We start from the raw sequence: 24,486 nt of genomic DNA on the forward strand, positions 1-24,486 counted from the left end.
ACTGGGACTAAACCAGGACTAAAACACAACTAAAGCGGTTCTAAAACAGGACTAAACCAGGACTAAACATGGACTAAAGCAGTACTAAAGTGGGTCTAAAACAGGGCTAGGCCAGGACTAAACAGAGACTAAACACGGACTAAACCAGGACTGAACCGGGACTAAACAAGGACTAAACCAGGACTAAACTAGGACTAAAGTGGGTCTAAAACTGGACTAAACCAAGACTAAACCTGAACTAAACCAGGACTAAACTGGGACTAAACCAGGACTAAACTGGGACTAAACCAGGAGTAAACCGGGACAAAACCAGGACTAAACTAGGACTAAACCAGGACTAAATCGGGACTAAACTAGAACTAAACCAGGACTAAACCAGGACTAAAGCAGGTCTAAAACAGGACTAAACCAGGACTAAACCTGAACTAAACCAGGACTAAACTGGGACTAAATCAGGACTAAACTGGGACTAAACCAGGACTAAACTGGGTCTAAAATAGGACCAAACCAGGACTAAACATGGACTAAAGCAGCACTAAAGTGGGTCTAAACCAGGCCTAAACCAGGACTAGGCCAGGACTAAACCAGGACTAAACCAGGACTAAAGCGGGTCTAAAACAGGACTAAACAGGACTAAACTGGGACTAAACCAGGACTAAACTGGAACTAAACCAGGATTTAACCAGGACTAAAGTGGGTCTAAAAGAGGACTAAACCAGGACTAAACATAGATTAAATCAGGACTAAAGTGGGTCTAAAGCAGGACTAAACCAGGACTAAAGTGGGTCTAAAACAGGTCTAAAACAGGACCTAACCAGGACTAATAATAATAATAATAATAATAATAATAATAATAATAATAATAATAATAATAATAATAATAATAATAATAATACATTTTATTTGTTAGGCGCCTTTCAAGGCTCTCAAGGTTGCCGTACATCAAGACAATAAAACAGTGTAAAATGATTAAAAATACATTTAAAAACAAATATAGATTAAAGCAAATATAGATTAAAAGACAGAGCAGTTATGGTCAGAGTGGTCAGGGTGAGAATGCCTTTCTAAACACATGAGTTTTGAGTTTAGATTTGAAGTGTGAGAGTGAGTGTGTGTTGCGGAGGTCATGGGGGAGGGAGTTCCAGAGCTGGGGATTCAAAATGTAATTAGTTATAGTTACAAGTTACTTCTCCCAAAAAGTAACTGAGTTAGTAACTCAGTTACTTTTTGGGAGAAGTAACTAGTTACTAGGCAAAGTAACTACTCCGTGTTACTTATTATGTTAAAACAATAAAAACACAACAGATGTGAACCTTTAACATTTATTTCACTTTAACAGATTGCAATTATATTGCATTTGTCTCCAAGTAAATTATAGAATGTATCAAATATATATATATATATATATATATATATATATATATATATATATATATATATATATATATATATATATATATATATATATATATATATATATATATATATATATAAAACATTTCATTTGAAGTGCAAATAAATCAACATGTCCCACAATTTCAGACAACTGAACTTCAAGTTTCTTCATTAAAATAAACAGTAACAATAAAGTGCTTTCAGTATAATACTGAAAAGATTCATTACCATGTTTTGCAAAACTAAGGCATTCAAATGTAAACCTGTAATAAAATAATATAAAACCTTTAAGCTTCTCTGGCCACACACTGTAATTCTCTGCCCAGTATTCAAATATTAATACTGCGACTAAACCGGGACTAAACTAGGACTAAACCAGGACTGAAGCAGGTCTAAACCAGGATTGGGGCGACAGTGGCTCAGTGGTTAGAGTGTTGGTCCCCCAACCTGAAGGTCGGAGGATCGAGTCCCTCTCAGACCAAGTTCTGTCATTGTGTCACAACGACAGAACCCACATTGCCTAGTATGAAAGTGGTGTGTGCTCGAATGATAGGTGATAGGTGATAGGTGGGGCCGATGGCCGATTGGCAGCCTCACTTCCGTCAGTCTGCCCCAGGGCAGCTGTGGCTACAATAGTAGCTTACCATCACCAAGTGTGGAAATGAATGAATAATGACTATAGTGTGTAGAGCTTTGAGAGGCTTTGACAAGCCTGTAAACGCATTACAAGTGTAAGGCATTATTATTACTAAAACAGGACTAAACCTGAACTCAACCAGGACTAAAGTGGGGCTAAACTAGGACTAAACCAGGACTGAAGCAGGTCTAAACCAGGATTAAACTGGGACTAAACCAGGACTAAATCACAACTAAAGCGGGTCTAAAACAGGAATGAACCAGGACTAAACATGGACTAAAGCAGTACTAAAGTGGGTCTAAAACAGGGCTAGGCCAGGACTAAACAGAGACTAAACAGGGACTAAACAAGGACTAAACCAGGACTAAAGTGGGTCTAAAACAGGACTAAACCAAGACTAAACCTGAACTAAATCAGGACTAAACTGGAACTCAACCAGGATTAAACTGGGACTAAACCAGGACTGAACTGGGACTAAAGTATGACAAAAACAGGACTAAACCTGAACTAAACCAGGACTAAACTGGGACTAAACCAGGACTAAACTGGGACTAAACCAGGACTAAACCAGGACTAAAACGGGTCTAAAATAAGACTAAACCAGGACTAAACATGGACTAAAGCAGCACTAAAGTGGGTCTAAACCAGGACTAAACTAGGACTAAAGCGGGTCTAAAACAGGACTAAATGGGACTAAACTGGGACTAAACCAGGACTAAACTGGGACTAAACGAGGAGTTAACCAGGACTAAAGTGGGTCTAAAACAGGACTAAACCAGGACTAAACATGGACTAAATCAGGACTAAAGTGGGTCTAAAGCAGGATTAAACCAGGACTAAATCAGGACTAAACCAGGACTAAACCAGGACTAAACCAGGACTAAAGTGGGTCTAAAACAGGTTTGAAAATGGAATCAACCAGGACTAAACTAGAACTAAATCCGGTCCAAAACATGACTAAACCAGGTCTAAACAAGGTCTGAGACAGGTCTAAACCAGGACTAAAACCAGATCTAAACCAGATCTAAAACAGGTCTAAACCAGGCCTAATGCAGGACTAAACTTCGTCTAAACTTGGACTAAATCAGGACTAAGCCTTGTCTAAAACATGGACTAACTGGGTGAGGACAAGCCACGGTTATAATGAAGGATTAAAGCATAAAAAATATTAATCTTTTATACAGATTTTTTATGTAACTGACAATCATCCGAGCACCGCTTGAAGCCAATGTAGCTGATAAAATCATGTAATAAGCAGCCATTTTGCCTCCCTCTCATTTGTGCAGTGCCCCACCAGAACCAGATACAAGTCCAGACCCGAGTCCAGACCCCGTACCAGATCTACACTTAAACCCGGGGCTGGACCAGGACTTGGATCAAACTCTAGACCAGGACGTGGACCCTGTGGGGTCTCAGTGCTGCTGCTCAGGATCCAGAGGGAAGCTGCTGCTGCACTGTTTCCTGCAGGGACTGAAGGCCGGACTCAGCGAAGGAACAGGTCAAAGACAAACAGTTAAAATGAAAAGATTTAGACCATGCTCACATCTGTATACACCTGCCCTGTTTACACCTGACCATGCTCACATCTGTATACACCTGACCTGCATACACCTGACCATGCTCACATCTGTATACACCTGCCCTGTTTACACCTGACCATGCTCACATCTGTTTACACCTGACCTGTATACACCTGACCTGCATACACCTGACCTGAATACACATCTGTATACACCTGACCATGCTCAGATCTGTATACACCTGACCTGTATACACCTGACCTGCATACACCTGACCTGCATACACCTGACCATGCTCACATCTGTATACACCTGCCCTGTTTACACCTGACCATGCTCACATCTGTATACACCTGACCTGCATACACCTGACCATGCTCACATCTGTATACACCTGCCCTGTTTACACCTGACCATGCTCACATCTGTTTACACCTGACCTGTATACACCTGACCTGCATACACCTGACCTGCATACACCTGACCTGCATACACCTGACCTGCATACACCTGACCATGCTCACATCTGTATCCACCTGACCTGTATCCACCTGATCTGTATACACCTGACCTGAATACACCTGACCTGAATACACATCTGTATACACCTGACCATGCTCAGATCTGTATACACCTGACCTGTATACACCTGACCTGTATCCACCTGATCTGTATACACCTGATCTGTATACACCTGACCTGAATACACATCTGTATACACCTGACCATGCTCAGATCTGTATACACCTGACCTGTATACACCTGATCATGCTCACATCTGTATACACCTGACCTGTATACACATCTGTATCCACCTGACCTGTATGCATCAATGAGCAAAGTCAAAATCCGTTCCATCGCTTCACATGTGTCACTGAAACAAACAGATCTGATTGAATGATCACATTCCACGATCACAAACCTGTTATTTATAGTGTAAAATTTGACCTTTTTTTGCAATTTTGATTTAATAAGGCAGTTGGTTTTTTTTGTCTTTTGGCAGGTTTATTTGAGGCTGTATTGTCGAAATAACTATTATCATGAGGAGCTCATCGGTCAGATCAAAGTCTAAATCATCATCCTGTTCTTACAGATGCCCGTCACCAGGTGGCGATGCAGCTGTTGCACTCTGAATGGGAGTACGTCTCGACTCTGAACCAACTCTATGAGAAATACCGGACCCCCCCGGACCACCACATCTCCCCACAGCCATAGTAAGTGTCCTAGTCATAGACTGTTTATATAAATGTACAGAGCTAACCTGCTAGCCGCCGCCTTCCAAAGAGGAAGTGATCATGGACGCACTTTTGGCTCCATCAACTCTTCCGTTCACTTTACACTGAAAAACTGTGTCCCCTCTCTCTGTAACTGCTGCTGTCAGGCTCGTCATTTTTGGTCTTAAATGATACTCATGGTTGTAATTCCAAATATGGAACTCTGCTTCAAATTTGCCCTGTAATTGCTAGCCTTGATGAGCTTCATTTGACTGGAGCCAAACGCTCTGGGTGGCGTCACACTCACTTAGTCCTTTTCTTTACACAGTCTATGGTCCTAGTCCACTCTGGTCTAATTAATATCATGCTTACATATCACACAGATGCAATGTTTATGTTTGTAGTCAGACGTACGTGACGTATGTGGAGCAGCTCCTCCAGAGGCAGCTGCTCTTCAGAAACACTCTTCAAGAGCGGCTCTCGGCTGAACACTGGAAATCTTTGATCGGAGACATCCTGGTTCAACTTATCGGACAAAACGACGTAAGGTTCATTTCAATAATTCATTTGAATCAGATTTTTCTGCTTGAGCTCATGTCTCTCCCAGCCCTGAGCAGTAAAGTGGCATGAATTTTTGTCAAAGGCATTTCCAAGAATGTAAGCGGGTGGTGGACCCTCCACCGGAAAAGTTACATAGTGCACCTTTAAATAAATGCATTCTGCCTTCTTCCTTCTTTGCTTAGGCATAGAGAGTGAAGAGTCAGCCTATCCATGGATTACAGAATGATGAAAAATCAGAACTGCTGCCATAGCAAATAACAATTTAAACCAAAATATCTTTTGAAAGGTGAAAAGTCCTTAGAACATCACATAGACACACAGGAAACTGAAACTTATAAAACAGGGTCTGAGGGGGCTGACCGTTCTGCTGGTGTAGTGTGGCTGGGGCAGAGCGGAGGGAGAGAGAGTGCATTTATATAAATCATAAAGTGTTATGTTTCTTTCAGTCTTCGTTCTCAGACATGTATTTAGGTTACACCATGACTCTGGCCTCGTTCCTCTCTCTGGAGTTCAGCCGCCTCAACCAGACGGAGCAGAGCCACAAACTGCAGGTCTCTAAACTATCAACTGTCCCAAAGTTTAAACTGTGTGAAACCGGTGTGATGTAAGTGAATGGAGGCGTTTTCATTTTGTTTCTCAGAGCTGTGACCTGGAGCGAGAGGAGATGAAACTTCTGTCTTTACTTTTGGCTCCAGTCTCAAGGATCCATGGATATTTGAGCCACATACAGGTCTGAGCTGATGTCACTTCCATTTGTGCTGTAACAAAGGAGAGCAGTGTTATATTAACACGATTATTTAAAGGTCCTGTATCACACAATACTGACTCTTGTGAGCTTTAAGTCATGTTCTAATGCTGTCCCCTCTTCAAAAACAGATCTGGAGTTGTGTTTTGTTCCATTCACACATTTGAGTAACACTTTATTATTAGTCCATCTACATCTCTAAAGCTCAAAATGCTCTATTCCACCTTGTGATGTCATGAAGCAGTAGTTCATTACTTTTATCTTTAGTTCAGCAGAGACTGGCAGGGCTGAAATGATCCAAATGATTCTAGTGAAGTTTTATGGAGTTTAAAAACACATATATTTGAGTGATTACTTCAAAGGAACATTTTTTACTTGAGTACACTGAACACATTACTACTTTACTCTTTATGAAAGAAAGCTTAAAGGTCCATATTACACTATTCTCTCATCTGTGTCATAATATTGTTTCCTCATTTCAAACAGACCTGGAGTTGTGGTTTGTTTCATTCACACATGTTTAACACACAAACCCTGCATATTGAGTTCTTCTCTCAGGCTGAAAAAAGTCTACATGGGGTAATATTTCTTAATTACCTTTCAATTTATACTAAAAGACTATCCAGCCCCGCAGAAAAAAACTATAATGAAAAGAGCATTATCAGATATATTGGTTACAGAGTTTAAAGAAATTATTGAGCCATTACTGAAAGATATGTCATGTGACAATGACAATAATTTTAATCCAATTGTCACTGATCAATTGGTCGACAGAACAATGCTCACCTTAAAATCTGCTCTCGATGTTGTAGCTCCGCTAAAACAGAAAAGCATTAAACCAAGACCTCCGGCTCTATGGTACACGTTACAGCTCAGGACACTCAAACAACATGTAAGACGCACAGAGAAGCTTTGGCGCCGCTCGTGCTCTGAGCAGTCTCTGAAGGCATGGAAGCTCTGCCTGCTCACTTATAAGGCCGCTCTGCGGAAAGCCCGAACTAGATACTATTCAAATCTAATAAAAGTAAACAAAAATAACCCCAGATTTCTGTTCAGCACTGTAGCCAGGCTGACAAACTCCCACACTGCTAATGAGTCTCTTATCCCCTCCAACATTAGTTGTGATGACTTTCTTCAATTCTTCGATTACAAAATTACAACCATTAGAGACAAAATCAACAAAGCTACTCCAAAAATCAGCTCTGAGCTAATCCAGTCTGTAATACCAATATCCCATATGGATCCTCTAATAATATTAGATAAATTTACTCCTGTTGATGAGGTGGAGATTACCTCAGCCATCATGTCGTCCAAACCATCAACCTGTTTGCTCGACCCTATTCCAATCAGACTCCTCAAAGAATCCCTCCCCCTAATAATAGATTCCATCCATAACATAATAAATATGTCGTTAGAAAATGGCTACGTTCCTCAGTCCTTTAAGTATGCTGTGATTAAACCCCTTTTGAAAAAACCTAACCTAAATCCTGATGAACTAGTCAACTATAGACCTATCTCTAATCTTCCCTTCCTCTCAAAAATTCTAGAACGAGTGGTGGTGAAACAGCTCTGCCGCCACCTGCAGGACAATAATATATTTGAAAAATTTCAATCTGGATTCAGAGCTTACCACAGCACAGAGACTGCACTGCTTAAAGTAACAAATGATTTACTACTAGCTGCTGATAACGGGCTGGCTTCAGTCCTGGTCCTACTGGACCTCAGTGCAGCGTTTGACACCATTGATCACAACATTCTACTGCAGAGGTTAGAATGTGACATTGGAATCAGAGGGACCGCCCTCAAATGGTTTAAATCCTATCTATCAGATAGGTACCAGTTTGTTAGTATAAACCAGAGCACCTCTCCCTGTTCTAAAGTAGCCTGTGGTGTTCCACAAGGATCTGTGCTTGGTCCAATCCTATTTACTCTGTATATGTTGCCATTGGGGAACATTATCAGAAAACATGGCATTAATTTTCACTGCTACGCTGATGACACTCAGCTGTACTTATCAATGAAACCAAATCAGACTGATCAAATAGATAAACTCAGTGCCTGTGTGAAGGACATCAAAACCTGGATGACCTTGAATTACCTGCTCTTAAATCCTCAAAAAACAGAGGTCATTGTCGTTGGTCCCAAAGGTCAAAGAGATTCTCTGTCGGACCAGATAATCTCACTCGACAATGTGAGTTTAGCTTCTAGCCCTACTGTAAAAAATCTTGGAGTCCTATTTGATCAAAATCTCTCATTCACAGCCCATGTAAACCTAGCTTGTAAAACCGCATACTTTCACCTGCGAAATATAACTAAAATTAGAAATATTTTACCTAAAAACGATGCTGAAAAACTCATCCATGCATTTGTTACTTCCAGACTTGATTACTGTAATTCTCTGCTCGCCGCCTGCCCCAAAAGTACTATAAAGTACTATAAAGTACTATAAGGAGCCTCCAGTTGGTCCAAAATGCAGCGGCCAGAGTCCTAACAGGAACTAAAAGAAGAGACCACATCAGTCCTGTACTAAAATATCTGCACTGGCTTCCTGTCGAGCTTAGAATCAAATTCAAAGTCCTCCTCCTGACATACAAAGCCCTAAACGGTATGGCCCCATCCTATCTGCAAGATGCTATTGTCCCATACCAGCCAAACAGAGCACTCCGCTCTCAGAATGCAGGACTATTAGTGGTTCCTAGAGTGTCCAAAAGTACAGTGGGAGGGAGACCAAGCTCCTGTGCTATGGAATCAACTCCCTGCTGATGTTAAACAGGCCCCCACAGTCTCTGTATTTAAGACCAGGCTTAAAACCTTCCTCTTTAGTATAGCTTATGACCAGGTTACTTAGTTTAATGTCACTCCGGACTAACTATGACCAGATTGGCTGGGAGTGACATTAAAACCCGGGATAAGATAGGCTGCAGTAGGAAATAACTAGCTGGGGGAAGTATGGCAACCTGAGCACTATCCTCTGCTTCCCCCTATTTTCTCATCAGCAATGCTATTCACATGTTGTCCCCTGTCCCACTCCCCCTGTGGAGTGTAACTCTTTCAGATGCCCCGATGACAGCTGGACCCTCTCCTCCTCCCCGCCTGGCCCTCCTCCTTGCCTGGCTCTCATCCTCTAAAAGCATGATTTTTACTTTTAAACCTTGTGTTGATTATTTTGTGTCTTAGCATGAAGGTGAACTTGTTTCTCTGTAGGAATGTGACACAAAACTTATTTTAGGCTGTCTCCACTAGAACCAGTCGCTTCGGTCATACGATACTAGTATTCCTCTTCAGGTTGACAAGAGGCCTAGCAATCCATCTTTTTAGTGACTGCAGGCATCTCTTAGTGACGCATTCTACCTCTCTGTAAACAGCTAACCATACATTTCTTTGTGACCTTGTACGGACAGTATGTAAAATTAGTTAAGTCCTTATAAGACCTGCCTTCTATAGATAGTACCTTGAAAAGGCTATAAGTACTGGAAAACTCCTCTGAAATGTAACGCATGTGCCTGCTGTCTGTAACTTCATTCATCTGATCAGATAAACTTCTTTCAACTCTCTACCTGGTCTACAATCTCTTCCTTCACGATTTCATCCTCCTCGCCCGGCTCTCCTCCTCCTCGCCTCGTCTTCCTCCTCCTCGCCTGGCCCTCCTCCACCCCCCTCCCTCCTCCTCGCCTGGCCGATTTTTCTTGTTTTGTCTGATTTTTCCTGTTGTTTTTTTTTTTTTTTGTGTGTGTAGGCAGCACGGTGGCTGAGTGGCTCATGCCTCACAGCAATAAGGTTTGGTTGGATCCCCGGGTCGCCAGGCCTTTCTGTGTGGAGTTTTTCATGTTTCTCCCCGTGTCTGGATGGGTTTCCTCCGTGTACTCCGGTTTCCCCCATCAACCAAAACATGAACGCCCTTTGAGACAACTGTTGTTGTGATTTTGGGCGTTACAAAAATAAAATGAATTGAATTGAATGAATACAGGAAGTGCTCTACTGTGTTTTGCCATGCAAGTTCACTAGAATCATTAGGAGAATTTCAGACCTCTCACTTCATGACATCAGAAGATGGAACAGAGCATTTTGAGCTTTAGAAGCCCCACATAAGTAGCAATTGAGCAAGGCCAGTGACGTCGCCCGGCCTGGCGTTACCGGGGCCCCACCCTGGAGCCAAGACTGAGATAGGTGCTCGGCAGCGAGCGCCTGGTGGCCGGGCCTTTCCCTACAGGGCCCGGCTGGGCCCAACCCAAAGGAGTGACATGGGGCCATCCACCTGTGGACCCACCACCTGCGGGAGGAGCCATGGGGGGGGGGGGGGGGGGGGGGTGCAAAGAGATCGAAGACATCGCGGCAGTTGAACGCGGGGTGCCTCGACGACCAGATCTTCGGACATGGAGATTAGCTCTGGGAACATGGAATTGGGGTCCCACCGGAGGAGCTGGAGGATGTGTCCGGGGTGAGGGAAGTCTGGGAGTCCCTGCTTAGACTGCTGCCCCTGTGACCTGGCCCCGGATAAGCGTAGGAAAATGGATGGATGGACAGCATTAATACATGACTTAAAGCTCACAGGAGTCACTTTTTGTACTATGTGACCTTTAAATGTGTTGAGGTCCTCTTTGTTCCTCATGGGTTTTAGATTTACTAAGTGTAATTTTCTAACATATATAATTTTGTTTCTGCTCCAGAGCTTGTTGCAGTGGACGGGTAAAGATCACCCAGACTGCAGCCTCCTCCTGGGGTCAGAGCGAGCACTGAGGTCCCTCCTGAATCAGTGTCACCAAATCCTGGAGCGGGACGTCCAGTGGGAGCAGCCAGAAGGGGGCGCCATCAGGTTAGAAATGTGCTACAAACACTGACCTTGTATTTTTACTTTATTTGATTTGAGTTATCTTTATTTATACATGGAGAGCTCAAAGAGAGTATCAGACTCTTAAAACATTAAAAACAGGTGCAGGTGTGATTATAAATGTTTATCACCAGATTTAGACATAACCTTGCTCAACAATCTGAATTTGCAAAAAGTATAAAGTATTGTCCTGAGGCATGAACAGCAGAGGAAAACTGCAAGGGAAACATACAAAGGCAAAATCAGGGATTTCTTATTCTAATTTCACGTTCCAGTACATGTAATATTGTGAGCTCAATAACAAGGATTAAAGCCGTTACAAGAAACTGACAATAAAAGGTGTCTTATTCTAACAATGAATTGATTTATCGCAAGCCATTCTTAGCTATAGCATATCATAATACAATACAATACAATATAATATAATATAATATAATATAATACAATACAATACAATGAAATGGCCCATATTAAATGTACAAATGAATAAATATATAAGTCGAGGTGTTTCTTGTGTAGGAGTTGCACTAAGTTTAATACACTGCTCAAAAAAATTTGAGAAACACATTAGACCTAAATGAAGGAACGGAAGTGTGCAGTACCAAAATAAAAGCACACATTTCCAAATAAAAGTCTCTGTATTTAACTGTAAAACGCTTGCAAGGTTGGCCTAATAGCACAACATAATACTATAATCTGTATCTAACCATCAAAATTGGGGTTGGAGTGCAAACCAACTGAGCAAAGAGTAGCAGTCCATCAGATCTAACAGCAGTTTCGTTTTAAAATAATCTCTTCATGTGTTTCTATGGTCTCTTAAAAGCGGCTGCAGTGACACAGCGGCCTCTGGTGGAGTCTCTGGGAACAGCAGAGAGGACAAGCCTGGAGCACAGAGGTGAGATTCCCTGGGCCATGTTTGGTACTGGCCACTGTAGACTGCACCAGCGCTATAGTTTTACAGATTTTCTCACTCAGTCATGAAGCACAAACCTCACCCATTTTTCAGGCTATAATTGAGGACAAAATGTTGATAATTGTAATATATTTGCCCCAAATATCTACATCTAACACAAAATACCTAAAGCAGCTGTCTAATTGAGCCTTAAAATAGGGCTTAAAATAAAATAAGACAGTGTTTCTTAAATTGTGGTACACAAGCTTCTTTGCTCCTAGTTTACTGCTATTATCTTGACCAAAAGAAGAATGAAATTGGGTTAAAAACTAGGCCTTAAGAGGTGTTTGCTATTTTTTCTCATTAATACTGTGCAGTTTGGACCCAAAATTGTGTGATCAAGTACTGCCAAGTGTATTTTGATTTTAGGAAAGTAACAGTATTCTGAATGCTACCAAATGAAAGAGTAACTGTAACAGAATACAGTTACTTATTCAGTTACTTCCCAACACTTTTTTTGTTTTGTTACTTTTATATTGTACTTTGAAATACAACAGGTCCTAAGCCACACAAGCCACTAGGATGCAAATTTTAAAAGACATTTGTGACATGTGTTTCCAATAAATGAGCCCAAAGCTCAAAGATTACTTTATTTTGGCATGATCCATGAACACAGTCAGAAGCCTGGTCCTCTTTAACTGGCACTGCTAATTACAGGTCTTACATAGGACACATTGCCACACAGTGGCTAGAGGTACATTTTGGCCACTATAATTACAATCTAACTACCTTTCTCCTTTGGACTAAACCAGAAATCAAGTCTAAAACATGACTAAACCAGGTTTAAACCAGGTCTAAACCAGAACTAATCCTGGTCTAAACCAGGACTAAACTAGGACTCAAGCATGCTTGAAACAGGACTGAAACTATTGTAACGCTCAGCTCAGGGGGGGACCAAAGATACTGAACTCGGGGGAAGATTTACAGTGTTTATTTACAGAGGTGAAATTTAAACAAACAAGAAGCTAACGGGGAACCAGGAACAGGGCATGAGTCGTAGCCTCAGGGCCGGGCGTGGGAGACGGAGACAGGGGCAGGACGGACAACACCGGCAGAATGGAGCAGGGTCCAGGGAGCAGGAACAGGGTGAGTGGAGCGTAGTCAGAGAAGGGACGGATAGTACCGGCAGTAGAGATGTTACGCTCGAGCCTCTCAGCTCAACACTGTACGGAAGCGGAAGTGTCGCCGAGCGTTGTTTCGATACGCGCTTCACCACGCAAAAAAAATCACATGACCAGTCAAACCGAGGCCTCGTTACGTCAGAAGTGTCAGAGATACGTGTCGAGCTACGGTTTCAAGCTGCTTTAATTGTGTCAGAGCTTTAAAAGAGAATTGTGGGTTTTGAGAGGAGGAGATTTTGTTGACGGCATTTCTAACACTATACTAGTTATTCAATAAGAGAAAGTTTATATTAAAGCAGGTAAGAACAGATTATACCTAGTACAGACACATTTATATACACAGACATATTACATAACACAAGATACACTCCACCACACACACAGATTCACACCAATATACACCTAGGCCTATATAATACACATAGTCATAGTTATAGGTAAGTGTTGAGAGTGACTTTGAGTGGTTGAAAGAGAGTGTGAGTGAGACAGTAAAGAAGAGATACAGAGGGGCAGCTATTGCCATCAAAAAGAGCACGGTCATATGTACGGGAGCACTTTGACTTAATAAGCCCGAATAAAGTCAAGTGTTTGATTTGTGCTCAAGAGAAAATCTCTCAAACTTTATAAATACCGTATCTCACATTTCCCCACTCACATCCCCAACACCTTTTCCAAAAATGTTCCAATTTCAGAAAAACTACAGTTGCACAATCACTATCCCAGTTGCTTAACCACATCATTTTATTCTCCAATTTTTCCAGTTTAAAATGCCTCTGCAGCTGCAAACTCTTTAGTTGGCCAAGTCAGAGTAAAACTAATGCATACATACAAGTATAGGACACAAAGACACCAGTTTGAAAAGTAATTTTTTTTCTTAGAAAGTAGCCATTTTATTTGTATAGCACATTTAAAAAACGTGAGTTGCGCAAAAGAGGGAAAAGAAACTTAATTTAAACACAAGTTGACACAAAATAATGTAAAACAATATAATAAAACAGGAGAATAAGTTATAAGAGAATAAAAATAAAATGGAAGTGATAAAATTCATTCAGATAAAAGTCACAGAAAAGGGGAGTGGGGATTAGAGGAAGGGGCGAGGTTCACACAAAAGCTTTAAGTCACATCCACACAAATGCATCACAGACAAATCCAGCAGATGTCGCTCTTCTGACTGTGTCAAATGATTCGAAGTGTGTCATTTTCAGTGCAGTTGTCTCAAAGTGGTTCAATGTTTCATGAGGTTTCGGTTTTACCATCACTAACCGGCAGGGTGGAGCTGGATCAGAGGCAGGAGAGCAGAGCGGGTCCGAGGAGCGGGAGCAGGATCTGGCAGGAGCAAAAATTCCAGCTTAGTAAAAGTGACGAGAATCAAAAAACAAGAGCTAAGCCAAGCGTATACCACTGAGGTACACAGACGATCTGGCACTGAGAGTCATGTCCAGGCTCCTCTTATTCCTCCCAGGTCCCCAGGTGCGGCTGATTGGGAATCCACTCCAGGTGTGCACGGGAGGAGACAGCTCTCCGCCCCAGCTCCATGAATAATAATAATAATAATAAATTTTATTTGTATTGCACTTTACATTTCAGAGAAATCTCAGAGTGCTACAGACACAGAAGAAACATATAAAAACATAAATCAGAGAAAGTAATAAACATATAAAAAGACATTACAATTTAATTTATATTTACAGACATTCAAATAATTAATAGCAGTAAAAAGTCATAAAACTTGATAAGACTTTTTAAACAAGAATGTCTTAAGGCCTTTTTTAAAGCCCTCGACACTTTGTGGTGCCCTCAGAGACTCTGGGAGGGCATTCCACAATCAAGGGGCAGCAGCCTGAAAGGCCCTGTCTCCCATAGTGGAGTGTCTGGTCCTGGGCTGGTGAAGGCAGTGAGTGGTGGATGAGCGGAGATTGCGTGAGGTCGTATGTGGGGTGAGAAGCTCTGTGAGATGGGCAAGGGCAGTTCCATGGATGCACTGGTAGGTGAGGAGACAGATTTTGTAGTGTATCGTAGACTGGATAGGCAGGCAATGAAGTGAGTGGAGAACAGGGGTTATGTGGTCATATTTGCGCCTCCTGGCCAGGATCCTGGCAGCACAATTCTGGATGTGCTGGAGCTTCTGCAGGCTCCTGCCGGGGATCCCGTCGAGGAGGGCATTACAATAGTCAAGCCTAGAGGAGACAAAGGCATGGATCAGTTTTTCAGCATCTGACTGGGAGAGGGAGGGGTGGAGTTTGGCGATGTTTTTGAGGTGCTCAGACACGTGACCAAGACAGGGAGGGGTAACAACAGGTGACAGGACAGGCAGGATCATGACAGAAACAGGTCTAAACCAGGTCTAAAACAGGCCTAAAACAGGTCTAAAACATCGACTAACTGGGTGAGGACTAGTCACAGCTATAATGCAGGATTAAAGCATAAGTAATATTAATTGTATATACTGATTTGTTACTTTTCTTCCTTTCCAGAGACAAAACCACTCTCACAAACGGGATCGCATCCTGCCCCTCTCTGCGTGTGGAGTGTCTATCTTGTAGCCCCATTCGCCGAAAATCAACTTTATCCCAGAAACCTCCTCCCAACCCCCCCAGGAACTGCCCCCACTGCTCCTCCCTCCATCTCCTTGCTCCCCGGGACCCCTCTCAGTGCTGGGGGGAAACAAGTGACTCCGGCCAGGGCACGTACACCCACAGTCACGCTACGGTGGGGCCCACGACAGAGCTGCGCGAGGGGGACACAGACGTGGATGAGGACACTTTCGATTATTCCTCAGTGACGTCATGCAGCCCGGATGGGACCCTGCAGAGGGAAAGTGGAGAAGAAGAGGACAGCCATGTGCCAGTGCTGCTCAAGCCGAGGGAGAGGACGGTGGGTTCAAGAGTTTAAGGTCAACTTTGTGTTTCTTTCCCTGCTCCTTCAGATCTGATTTATTTGTGGTCTAGGTAAGGCAAGTTTATTTGTTCAGCACAATTGGTCCACAAAGTAATTCAAAGTGTTGTACAGCATAATAAAGACATTAAAATCACAATAAAACAAACCAACACATAAATAATCATCATAAAAGTAACATCAAAAGAGAAGACGCAGAATAAAACTCTTTCAGTCACATACAGCTAAACGGAACTGCTTGAGCCTGGATTTAAACATCATCAAAGCAGAGGATTGGTTTAGTCCAGGTTTAGTCCTGTTTCAGTCCTGTTTCAGTCCTGGTTTAGTCCTGGTTTAGTCCTGGTTTAGTCCTGGTTTAGTCCTGGTTTAGTCCTCAGAGTGTGAGATGGTTCATGTGGCTCTAACATGTGGGAGATGTACTTTGGCACTGGTCTATGGAGAGACTTATACACAAGCAGAGCTGCTTTAAAGTCTATTCTCTGAGCCACAGGAGCCAGTGCAGAGACCTGAGCACATGACACATGTGTGAAGTACTTCCTAGTTTTAGACCCGAGTCCTGGTTCTAGTCAAGCACCAATGTTCTGGATGTCTGTAAATCCAGATATGAACATTAATAACAGACAAATCAAGCGCCTTCTTTCCCCAAGGTCGCTCCCTCTAGTGTTAGCAACTGGTTTGACTGACAGTGTGTTGTGGTAAAAAAAGAATCTGAGTTGAAAGGCAAAGCTCTTGATTTACCGGTAAATCTACATTCCTACCCTCACCTATCATGAGCTCTGGGTAAAGACCGAAAGGACAAGATTGGTCACATGCAAGAGCTCGGAGTAGAGCTACTGCTCCTCCACCTCGAGAGGAGTCAGCTGAGGTGGCTCGGGCATGTGTTCAGGATGCCTCCTGGACGCCTCCCTAGGGATGTCCCACTGGGAGGAGGCCCTGGGGAAGACCCAGGACACGCTGGAGGGACTAGGTCTCTCGGGTGGCCTGGGAACGCCTTGGGGTCCCATCAGAGGAGCTGGACGACGTGTCTGGTGTGAGGGAAGTCTGGGAGTCCCTGCTTAGACTGCTGCCCCCGCGACCTGGTACCGGATAAAGCAAAGAAAGGATGAATGATGATCAGATTTGAGCTGTTGGAGTTTGAATAAATAACTTTACATTACAAACCCAAACTAACAACTAAAGTGTTTCATTCTGCAGTTTATTTCTTGCAGCTCATGATTTTTTAACAATATTAGATTTATAGTAGTTTTTGTGGTTTAAATCTGCTCTTGGGTTTTTGTGTCAGTGAAATAAATGAGTTTCAGTATTATCATTTATTGTCTATATTTACTTCAGTGATATATCCAACTTCAAATTAAGTTAACATGACAGGTCTACTCCTCTCCCTTCTCTCCCTCCTCTTCCCCCTCTCCTTCCTCTTCTTTCTCTCCCTCCTCTTCATCCTCTCCATCCTCTTCCTCCTGTTCCTCCTCTCCCCGCTCTTCCTCCTCTTCCTTCTCTCTCTCCTTTTCCTCCTTTTCTTTCTCTTCCCCCTCTCTCTCCTTTTCCTTCTCTTCTTCCTCTCTCCTTTCCTCCTTTCCTCCTCTCCCTCCTCTTTCTCCTCTTCCTTCTTATCCTCTTTTTCCTCCTCTCCCTCCTCCCTCTTCTCCCTGCTCTTACTGCTCCCTCTCCCTGCCTCCTCTTCCTCCTCTCCCTCCTCTCCCTCCTCTCCCTCCTCTCCCTCCTCTCCCTCCTCCTCTGCCTCCACTCCCTCCTCTCCCTGCCCTTCCTGCCTCCTCTTCCTCCTCTCCCTCCTCCCTCCCCTCTCCCTCCTCTCCCTCCTCTCCCTGCCTCCTCTTCCTCCTCTCCCTCTTCTCCCTCCTCTCCCTGCCTCCTCTTCCTCCTCTCCCTCTTCTCCCTCCTCTTCCTCCTCAGGTGTGTTTGCGATGGCAGATTCCAAGACTGACTCCTCACCCGCCCCTCAGGAGGGTGGGGGCAGAGGAGGGGGAGCGGCGAGGGACAGAGGAGGGGGGTGGGGCTAAGAAGCTGGTGACGGTCATGACGGGGTCCCCTCCTCTGCACCCGAAGAGTGCGTTCAGACCCATATGGGACGACCCCACGAAACAGGTACTGAGCCTCACACACCAGAATGAGGGGATTACATCATATATTTTTATATTTTGTGATATTTTATTATTGTATCCACTGTGAAGCGACTTTGAGTGTCCTGAAAAGCGCTATATAAATAAAATGTATTATTATTATTATATACACACGGGGATGAGGGGATTACATCAGACACACACAGGGATGAGGGGATTACATTAGATACACACGGGGATGAGGGGATTACATCATACACACACAGGTATGAGGGGATTACATCATACACACACAGGGATGAGGGGATTACATCAGACACACACAGGGATGAGGGGATTACATCATACACACACGGGGATGAGGGGATTACATCATATACACACGGGGATGAGGGGATTACATCATACACACACAGGTATGAGGGGATTACATCATATACACACGGGGATGAGGGGATTACATCATACACACACAGGTATGAGGGGATTACATCATACACACACAGGGATGAGGGGATTACATCAAACACACACAGGGATGAGGGGATTACATCATACACACACAGGGATGAGGGGATTACATCAGGCACACACAGGGATGAGGGGATTACATCATACACACACAAGGATGAGGGGATTACATCATATACACACGGGGATGAGGGGATTACATCAAACACACACAGGGATGAGGGGATTACATCATACACACAGGGATGAGGGGATTACATCATACACACACAGGGATGAGGGGATTACATCATACACACACAGGGATGAGGGGATTACATCATATACACACAGGGATGAGGGGATTACATCAGACACACACAGGGATGAGGGGATTACATCATACACACACAAGGATGAGGGGATTACATCATATACACACGGGGATGAGGGGATTACATCAAACACACACAGGGATGAGGGGATTACATCATACACACAGGGATGAGGGGATTACATCATACACACACAGGGATGAGGGGATTACATCATACACACACAGGGATGAGGGGATTACATCATATACACACAGGGATGAGGGGATTACATCAGACACACAGGGATGAGGGGATTACATCATACACACACAGGGATGAGGGGATTACATCAGACACACACAGGGATGAGGGGATTACATCATACACACACAGGGATGAGGGTATTACATCAGACACACAGGGATGAGGGGATTACATCATACACACACAAGGATGAGGGGATTACATCATATACACACGGGGATGAGGGGATTACATCAAACACACACAGGGATGAGGGGATTACATCAGACACACACAGGGATGAGGGGATTACATCATACACACACAGGTATGAGGGGATTACATCATATACACACGGGGATGAGGGGATTACATCAAACACACACAGGGATGAGGGGATTACATCATACACACACAGGGATGAGGGGATTACATCAGACACACAGGGATGAGGGGATTACATCATACACACACAGGGATGAGGGGATTACATCAGACACACACAGGGATGAGGGGATTACATCATATACACACGGGGATGAGGAGATTACATCATACACACACGGGGATGAGGGGATTACATCAGACACACACAGGGATGAGGGGATTACATCATATACACACGGGGATGAGGGGATTACATCAGACACACACAGGGATGAGGGGATTACATCATATACACACAGGGATGAGGGGATTACATCAGATACACACGGGGATGAGGGGATTACATCATATACACACGGGGATGAGGGGATTACATCAGACACACACGGGGATGAGGGGATTACATCATATACACACGGGGATGAGGGGATTACATCATATACACACAGGGATGAGGGGATTACATCATATACACACGGGGATGAGGGGATTACATCAGACACACACAGGGATGAGGGGATTACATCATACACACACAGGGATGAGGGGATTACATCAAACACACAGGGATGAGGGGATTACATCATACACACACAGGGATGAGGGGATTACATCATACACACACAGGGATGAGGGGATTACATCATATACACACGGGGATGAGGGGATTACATCATACACACACAAGGATGAGGGGATTACATCAGACACACACAGGGATGAGGGGATTACATCAGACACACACAGGGATGAGGGGATTACATCAGACACACACAGAGATGAGGGGATTACATCATATACACACGGGGATGAGGGGATTACATCATACACACACAAGGATGAGGGGATTACATCAGACACACACAGGGATGAGGGGATTACATCAGACACACACAGGGATGAGGGGATTACATCAGACACACACAGGGATGAGGGGATTACATCAGACACACACAGAGATGAGGGGATTACATCGGACACACACAGAGATGAGGGGATTACATCGGACACACACAGGGATGAGGGGATTACATCGGACACACACAGGGATGAGGGGATTTTGGACACACACAGGGATGAGGATTTATTTTTAACACGTTCAAAATGTGAGCAAAACAAAAATATACAAATAAAAACAGACAGGAAAAAAGTTGTTTCTTTTGAACAAAATCACCACTTTTGAAGCTGTGTTCAAAACTCAACGAAAATACTTTTTACTCTTAAAGTACATCTTTAAACATGTACTTAAATACTTTTACTAAGTAAAAGTATTACATGAAAAAACTGTCTTAAGTAAAGACGTTGAGTACTTCTTCTGCCACTGAAGCCAGGACCTCACTGTATCACAACACAAACCTGCATTTGAACTATTTTCACTTTAGCCATGTCCATCTGTGTTAAATATGATTGGCCGGTAGAATGTGGCGATGTCATCTGTAGCAGAAGATGAATTTTAAATCTGTCAACTGCACAAATTGTTATAGGAGTGAAGATGTTTCGCTGCTCGTCCAAGTCACTTCTTCAGTTCTGGTCAGATTACTGCTGGACACTGCCTTATATCTGTCTGAAGAGAGGAGCTAACTACACTGAAACTGTAAACAGCTGTTGTCTCCAGTTTCAGTCTTAATGACCCTATTCAACCTGTAATGGCCATCCATTGTTCTCTTTGTTCCTATTTGTTTTCGGTCTGAGGATAGAGTTATAGACTGGTGATTATGTCTCAGGCCCCGTTCCTGTTTTAGGAAGTAGTGTGTCCTTACAAAAATAGCTTCTTTAACTCCTCTCTCAAACCATTTCTTTTCTCTGGCTCAGATCTGAACCTCACTATCTTCAATGGAGTGGTTAGTGGCTTTAAGATGGAGATTTACAGCAGACTGTGGTCCTGAGCTGCTCTTTTGACAGTGTTGGTACATCCTCTTATGAAGTGGCTGTTTAGTTTCTGCAGTGTAACACTCACATGCTCTTCACTACACTGAATGGAGTAGATAGACCAGTGGTTCTTAACCTGGGTTCGATCGAACCCTAGGGGTTCGGTGAGTCAATCTCAGGGGTTTGACGGAGGTCAAGACACGCACCCGACTCATATGATTAGCAGACTGCGAGCGTCTTCAGACGTTGGCTCAATTCAACAAATGCAGCCTTTGATGTGTCCATCGAAGTACCTGCCCAACTTAAATGAGCCGTTTAAACGGCATAAAAACATAAAACGACATAAAAATGAAGAAAAGGAACAGACTTTGCTGTGAAAATGACATGAGAGTGGCCAAGGTGAAGCCACGCGTTTCTGAACTGGTCTCTCAAAGGCAACAGCAGAAGTCACTGATTTGCAGTAAATATTCATTATTATTCTAGCCTGATGGAAATGAGGTGATGGGTGTGTGTTAAAATGTTAAAAATAATAAATAGCATAAATACAATAAGTTCATTATTGAAATACATAAGGTTAAAAATTAAAATAATTTCAGTGTGATAGTATTACAATTTTTTCTTTGTGATAAGGTATGTATGTAATTTGTTGTGAGTTCATGCACTGTATTGGTTTTACAGGTTTTACTTTGAACACAGTGATGTTAATGCACAGTTCATTTTGTGCACCAGTAAAACATTATATATATATATATATATATATATATATATATATATATATATATATATATATATATATATATATATATATAATTTTTTTTTTTCAATAAAGAAGGGTTCGGTGAATGTGTATATGAAACTGTTTTCAGTACCTCCAACAAGGTTAAGAACCACTGAGATAGACACATTGCTTTCTTTGTGACTCAGGGTTTTGTCCTTTGGGTGGACCAGTTTTTGTTGGTTTGAAATAGATCAGAATCTCATACTGTCTGAAGTTTTTCAGACACACCCGCAGTGTAAGGGATGGTAACACCTCTCCTTCTAGGTTCAGATTCCTATTGTCCTGTTTTTTAGCTCTTAGATCTATTGAAGGCCCATTTTGGATCTCCACAAGCAGAGAGGGCTTTCTCCACATGTTGCTCCTCCTTCACTTTTCCCTCTGTGTTTGTGGGCACCACTTGAGCTCTGTGTTGTAGTGTCCGGATCACTCCGAGTTTGTGCTGCAGTGGATGGTGTGAGTCAAACAGCAGGTATTGGTCCGTATGTGTGGGCTTCCTGTAAACTTCTACCTGGAGTCGTCTGTCCTCTCCTATTGTTACTGCACAATCTAAAAAGGCCAGTTTGTTCTCCTTGGCTTCTTCCCGTGTGAACTTGATGTTTGGATCCACAGCATTAATATGTGCCGTAAAAGGTAATGTCGGAAACAATGTAATGTAGTCTACTCCATTCAGTGTAGTGAAGAGTGCAGTGAGTGTTACACTCCTCCTTTGAAGAGAGTGAGGTACAGATCTGAACCAGAGATTTAAAAAAAAAGTAAAAAAAAAAAAAAAAAAAAAAGTAAAAAAACGCTATTTTTGTTAGGAAACATAATCCTTCCTTGAACAGGAATGGGGGCCTTAGACATCATCTATCTCCGATTTATTCTTGCCATCCTCAGACCCAAAGCAAACAAATACTAAAGAGAGCAATAGGGGGCTTGTTAAGGTTGAAACTGGAAACAACAGCTGTTTACAGTTTCAGTGTAGTTAGCTCCTCCCTTCAGACAGTGTCCACCAGTATTCTGACCAGAACTGAAGAAGCAAATGAGCAGCGAAACGTCTTCACTCCTACAAGATTTGTCCAGTTGACAAATTTAAAATTCGTCTTTTGCTATAGATCAGACCTGGATGACTGAGGGATTACACAGACGATGTCATCTGTGTTAAATATGATTGGTCGGTAGAATGTGGTGATGTCACCTGAAAGTCATTAGTAGAACAGTGGTCTGTAGTTCGATTCCCTCTCTTCTTTGTGTTCAGTTGGACTCGGCTCCAGAGAGAGACAGCAGACAGGGCTTTGTCCCGATCCAGGCTCCCAGGCCCAGCTTCCACCTGTTCAACACTCACAGAGAAAACCTCAGGTAAATACAACACTGCGGATTTTATGAGGATTTACATGTTTTTTTAGGGTCAGTATTTAATATTTGCCCTACTAGGAGAATTCAGTTTTTTGTTTTTGTTTGGCTATATGATCAGATTTAAGGTGTAAAGGTTTGAATAAATAACTTGTCTGACTCATTACAGATGCAAACTAACGACTAAAGTCTTTGATGTTTATTTCTTACAGATCATTATAATAATAATTATTAATTTTTTATTTTTTTTACAATATTTTAGATTTATAATAGTTTTTGTGGTTTAAACCTGCTCTTGGGTTTTTGTGTCAGTGGCGTAAATGAGTTTCAAAATTATATACATTTACTTTAGCAATATATAGCACTTCAGATGTTGTTATCATGACAGGCCTAGTTAGGTTTGTATTTGTATGTCCTCAATGTGAATTCTCAAGAAAGTGTTTTTGAAATGCGTTTGAATTGTTCCGTGGATTTATTTCACTTTTGGGGCATTTTAAAAGGTGGAAAATGTGCAAAGTGTCAAACTATGGCTTCAAAAATGTTTGGACCTTACATTAGTTGTCTTTTTTTTTCTAGACAGAGCCTCCTGCAGCAGAGAGGAGCGCCCCCCGGAGGACACCAGAGTAACATGACCACAGGAGCTTCACTGTGGGACGACAGTGACAGTGAGGGCCCCTGCAGCACTGTTTAAACATATATATGTGTACATCTCCAGGGACATTTTGATCATCTTAAAAAATACAACGTTGACCCTAAGTTAAATATGTCACGTCACTTATTTCCGTTTAATTTCATGCTGATCCAAAGGTTACATTTTTGGATTATCCATTTTAAATGCATGTATGTACATTTAACATATTTAAATGGAAAGAGGTGACATCATGTGCTTTTATAGGGTCAACTTAAAACATTTTTGAGCATTCTGAAGACATGTTCAGATGACATCTAACCTGAGGACTGCAGACACTGGAGATACAGTAGGACTGTAATGGATTATAACGTCCCAATTATGTTTTTGGATATTTGTATTGGTAAAAACTTGATCTTCATTTTGTAACAAAATCAGCTCCTCCAGATCCGAGGCCGTGGTTCTCCATGGGAAAAAAGTGGTGCTTTTTGCTGGTGGGTGGGGAGACAAAAGGAGGAGTTGAAGTTTCTCGAGAT

The 24,486-nt window shown here is 42.6% G+C and overlaps 1 protein-coding gene across 1 annotated transcript; it reads left to right on the top strand.

The window, feature by feature from the left end:
* Window positions 1-1,920: 1,920 nt before the first annotated feature.
* On the top strand, window positions 1,921-24,013 carry LOC117390816 (uncharacterized). The gene is made up of 12 exons (XM_055231243.1): window positions 1,921-1,955; window positions 3,319-3,530; window positions 4,646-4,766; window positions 5,171-5,309; window positions 5,774-5,878; window positions 5,968-6,057; window positions 10,740-10,885; window positions 11,724-11,795; window positions 15,448-15,847; window positions 17,780-17,971; window positions 23,228-23,328; window positions 23,899-24,013. Exons 1-12 carry the CDS (start codon window positions 1,921-1,923, stop codon window positions 24,011-24,013), a joined length of 1,728 nt encoding a protein of 575 aa, XP_055087218.1.
* Window positions 24,014-24,486: the final 473 nt, after the last annotated feature.

The sequence above is a fragment of the Periophthalmus magnuspinnatus genome, chromosome 22 (genome assembly GCF_009829125.3).
Source record: "Periophthalmus magnuspinnatus isolate fPerMag1 chromosome 22, fPerMag1.2.pri, whole genome shotgun sequence".
NCBI classification, from domain to species: Eukaryota; Metazoa; Chordata; class Actinopteri; order Gobiiformes; family Gobiidae; genus Periophthalmus; species Periophthalmus magnuspinnatus.

Bases quoted from the DNA above. Each gene is read 5' to 3' on its own strand.
- LOC117390816 (XM_055231243.1), top strand. From the start codon at position 1,921: ATGAAAGTGGTGTGTGCTCGAATGATAGGTGATAG. The intron at 5,879-5,967 runs GTCTCTAAACTA...TTTGTTTCTCAG, and splicing joins AGCAGAGCCACAAACTGCAG to AGCTGTGACCTGGAGCGAGA. The intron at 15,848-17,779 runs GTGGGTTCAAGA...CTTCCTCCTCAG, and splicing joins TCAAGCCGAGGGAGAGGACG to GTGTGTTTGCGATGGCAGAT.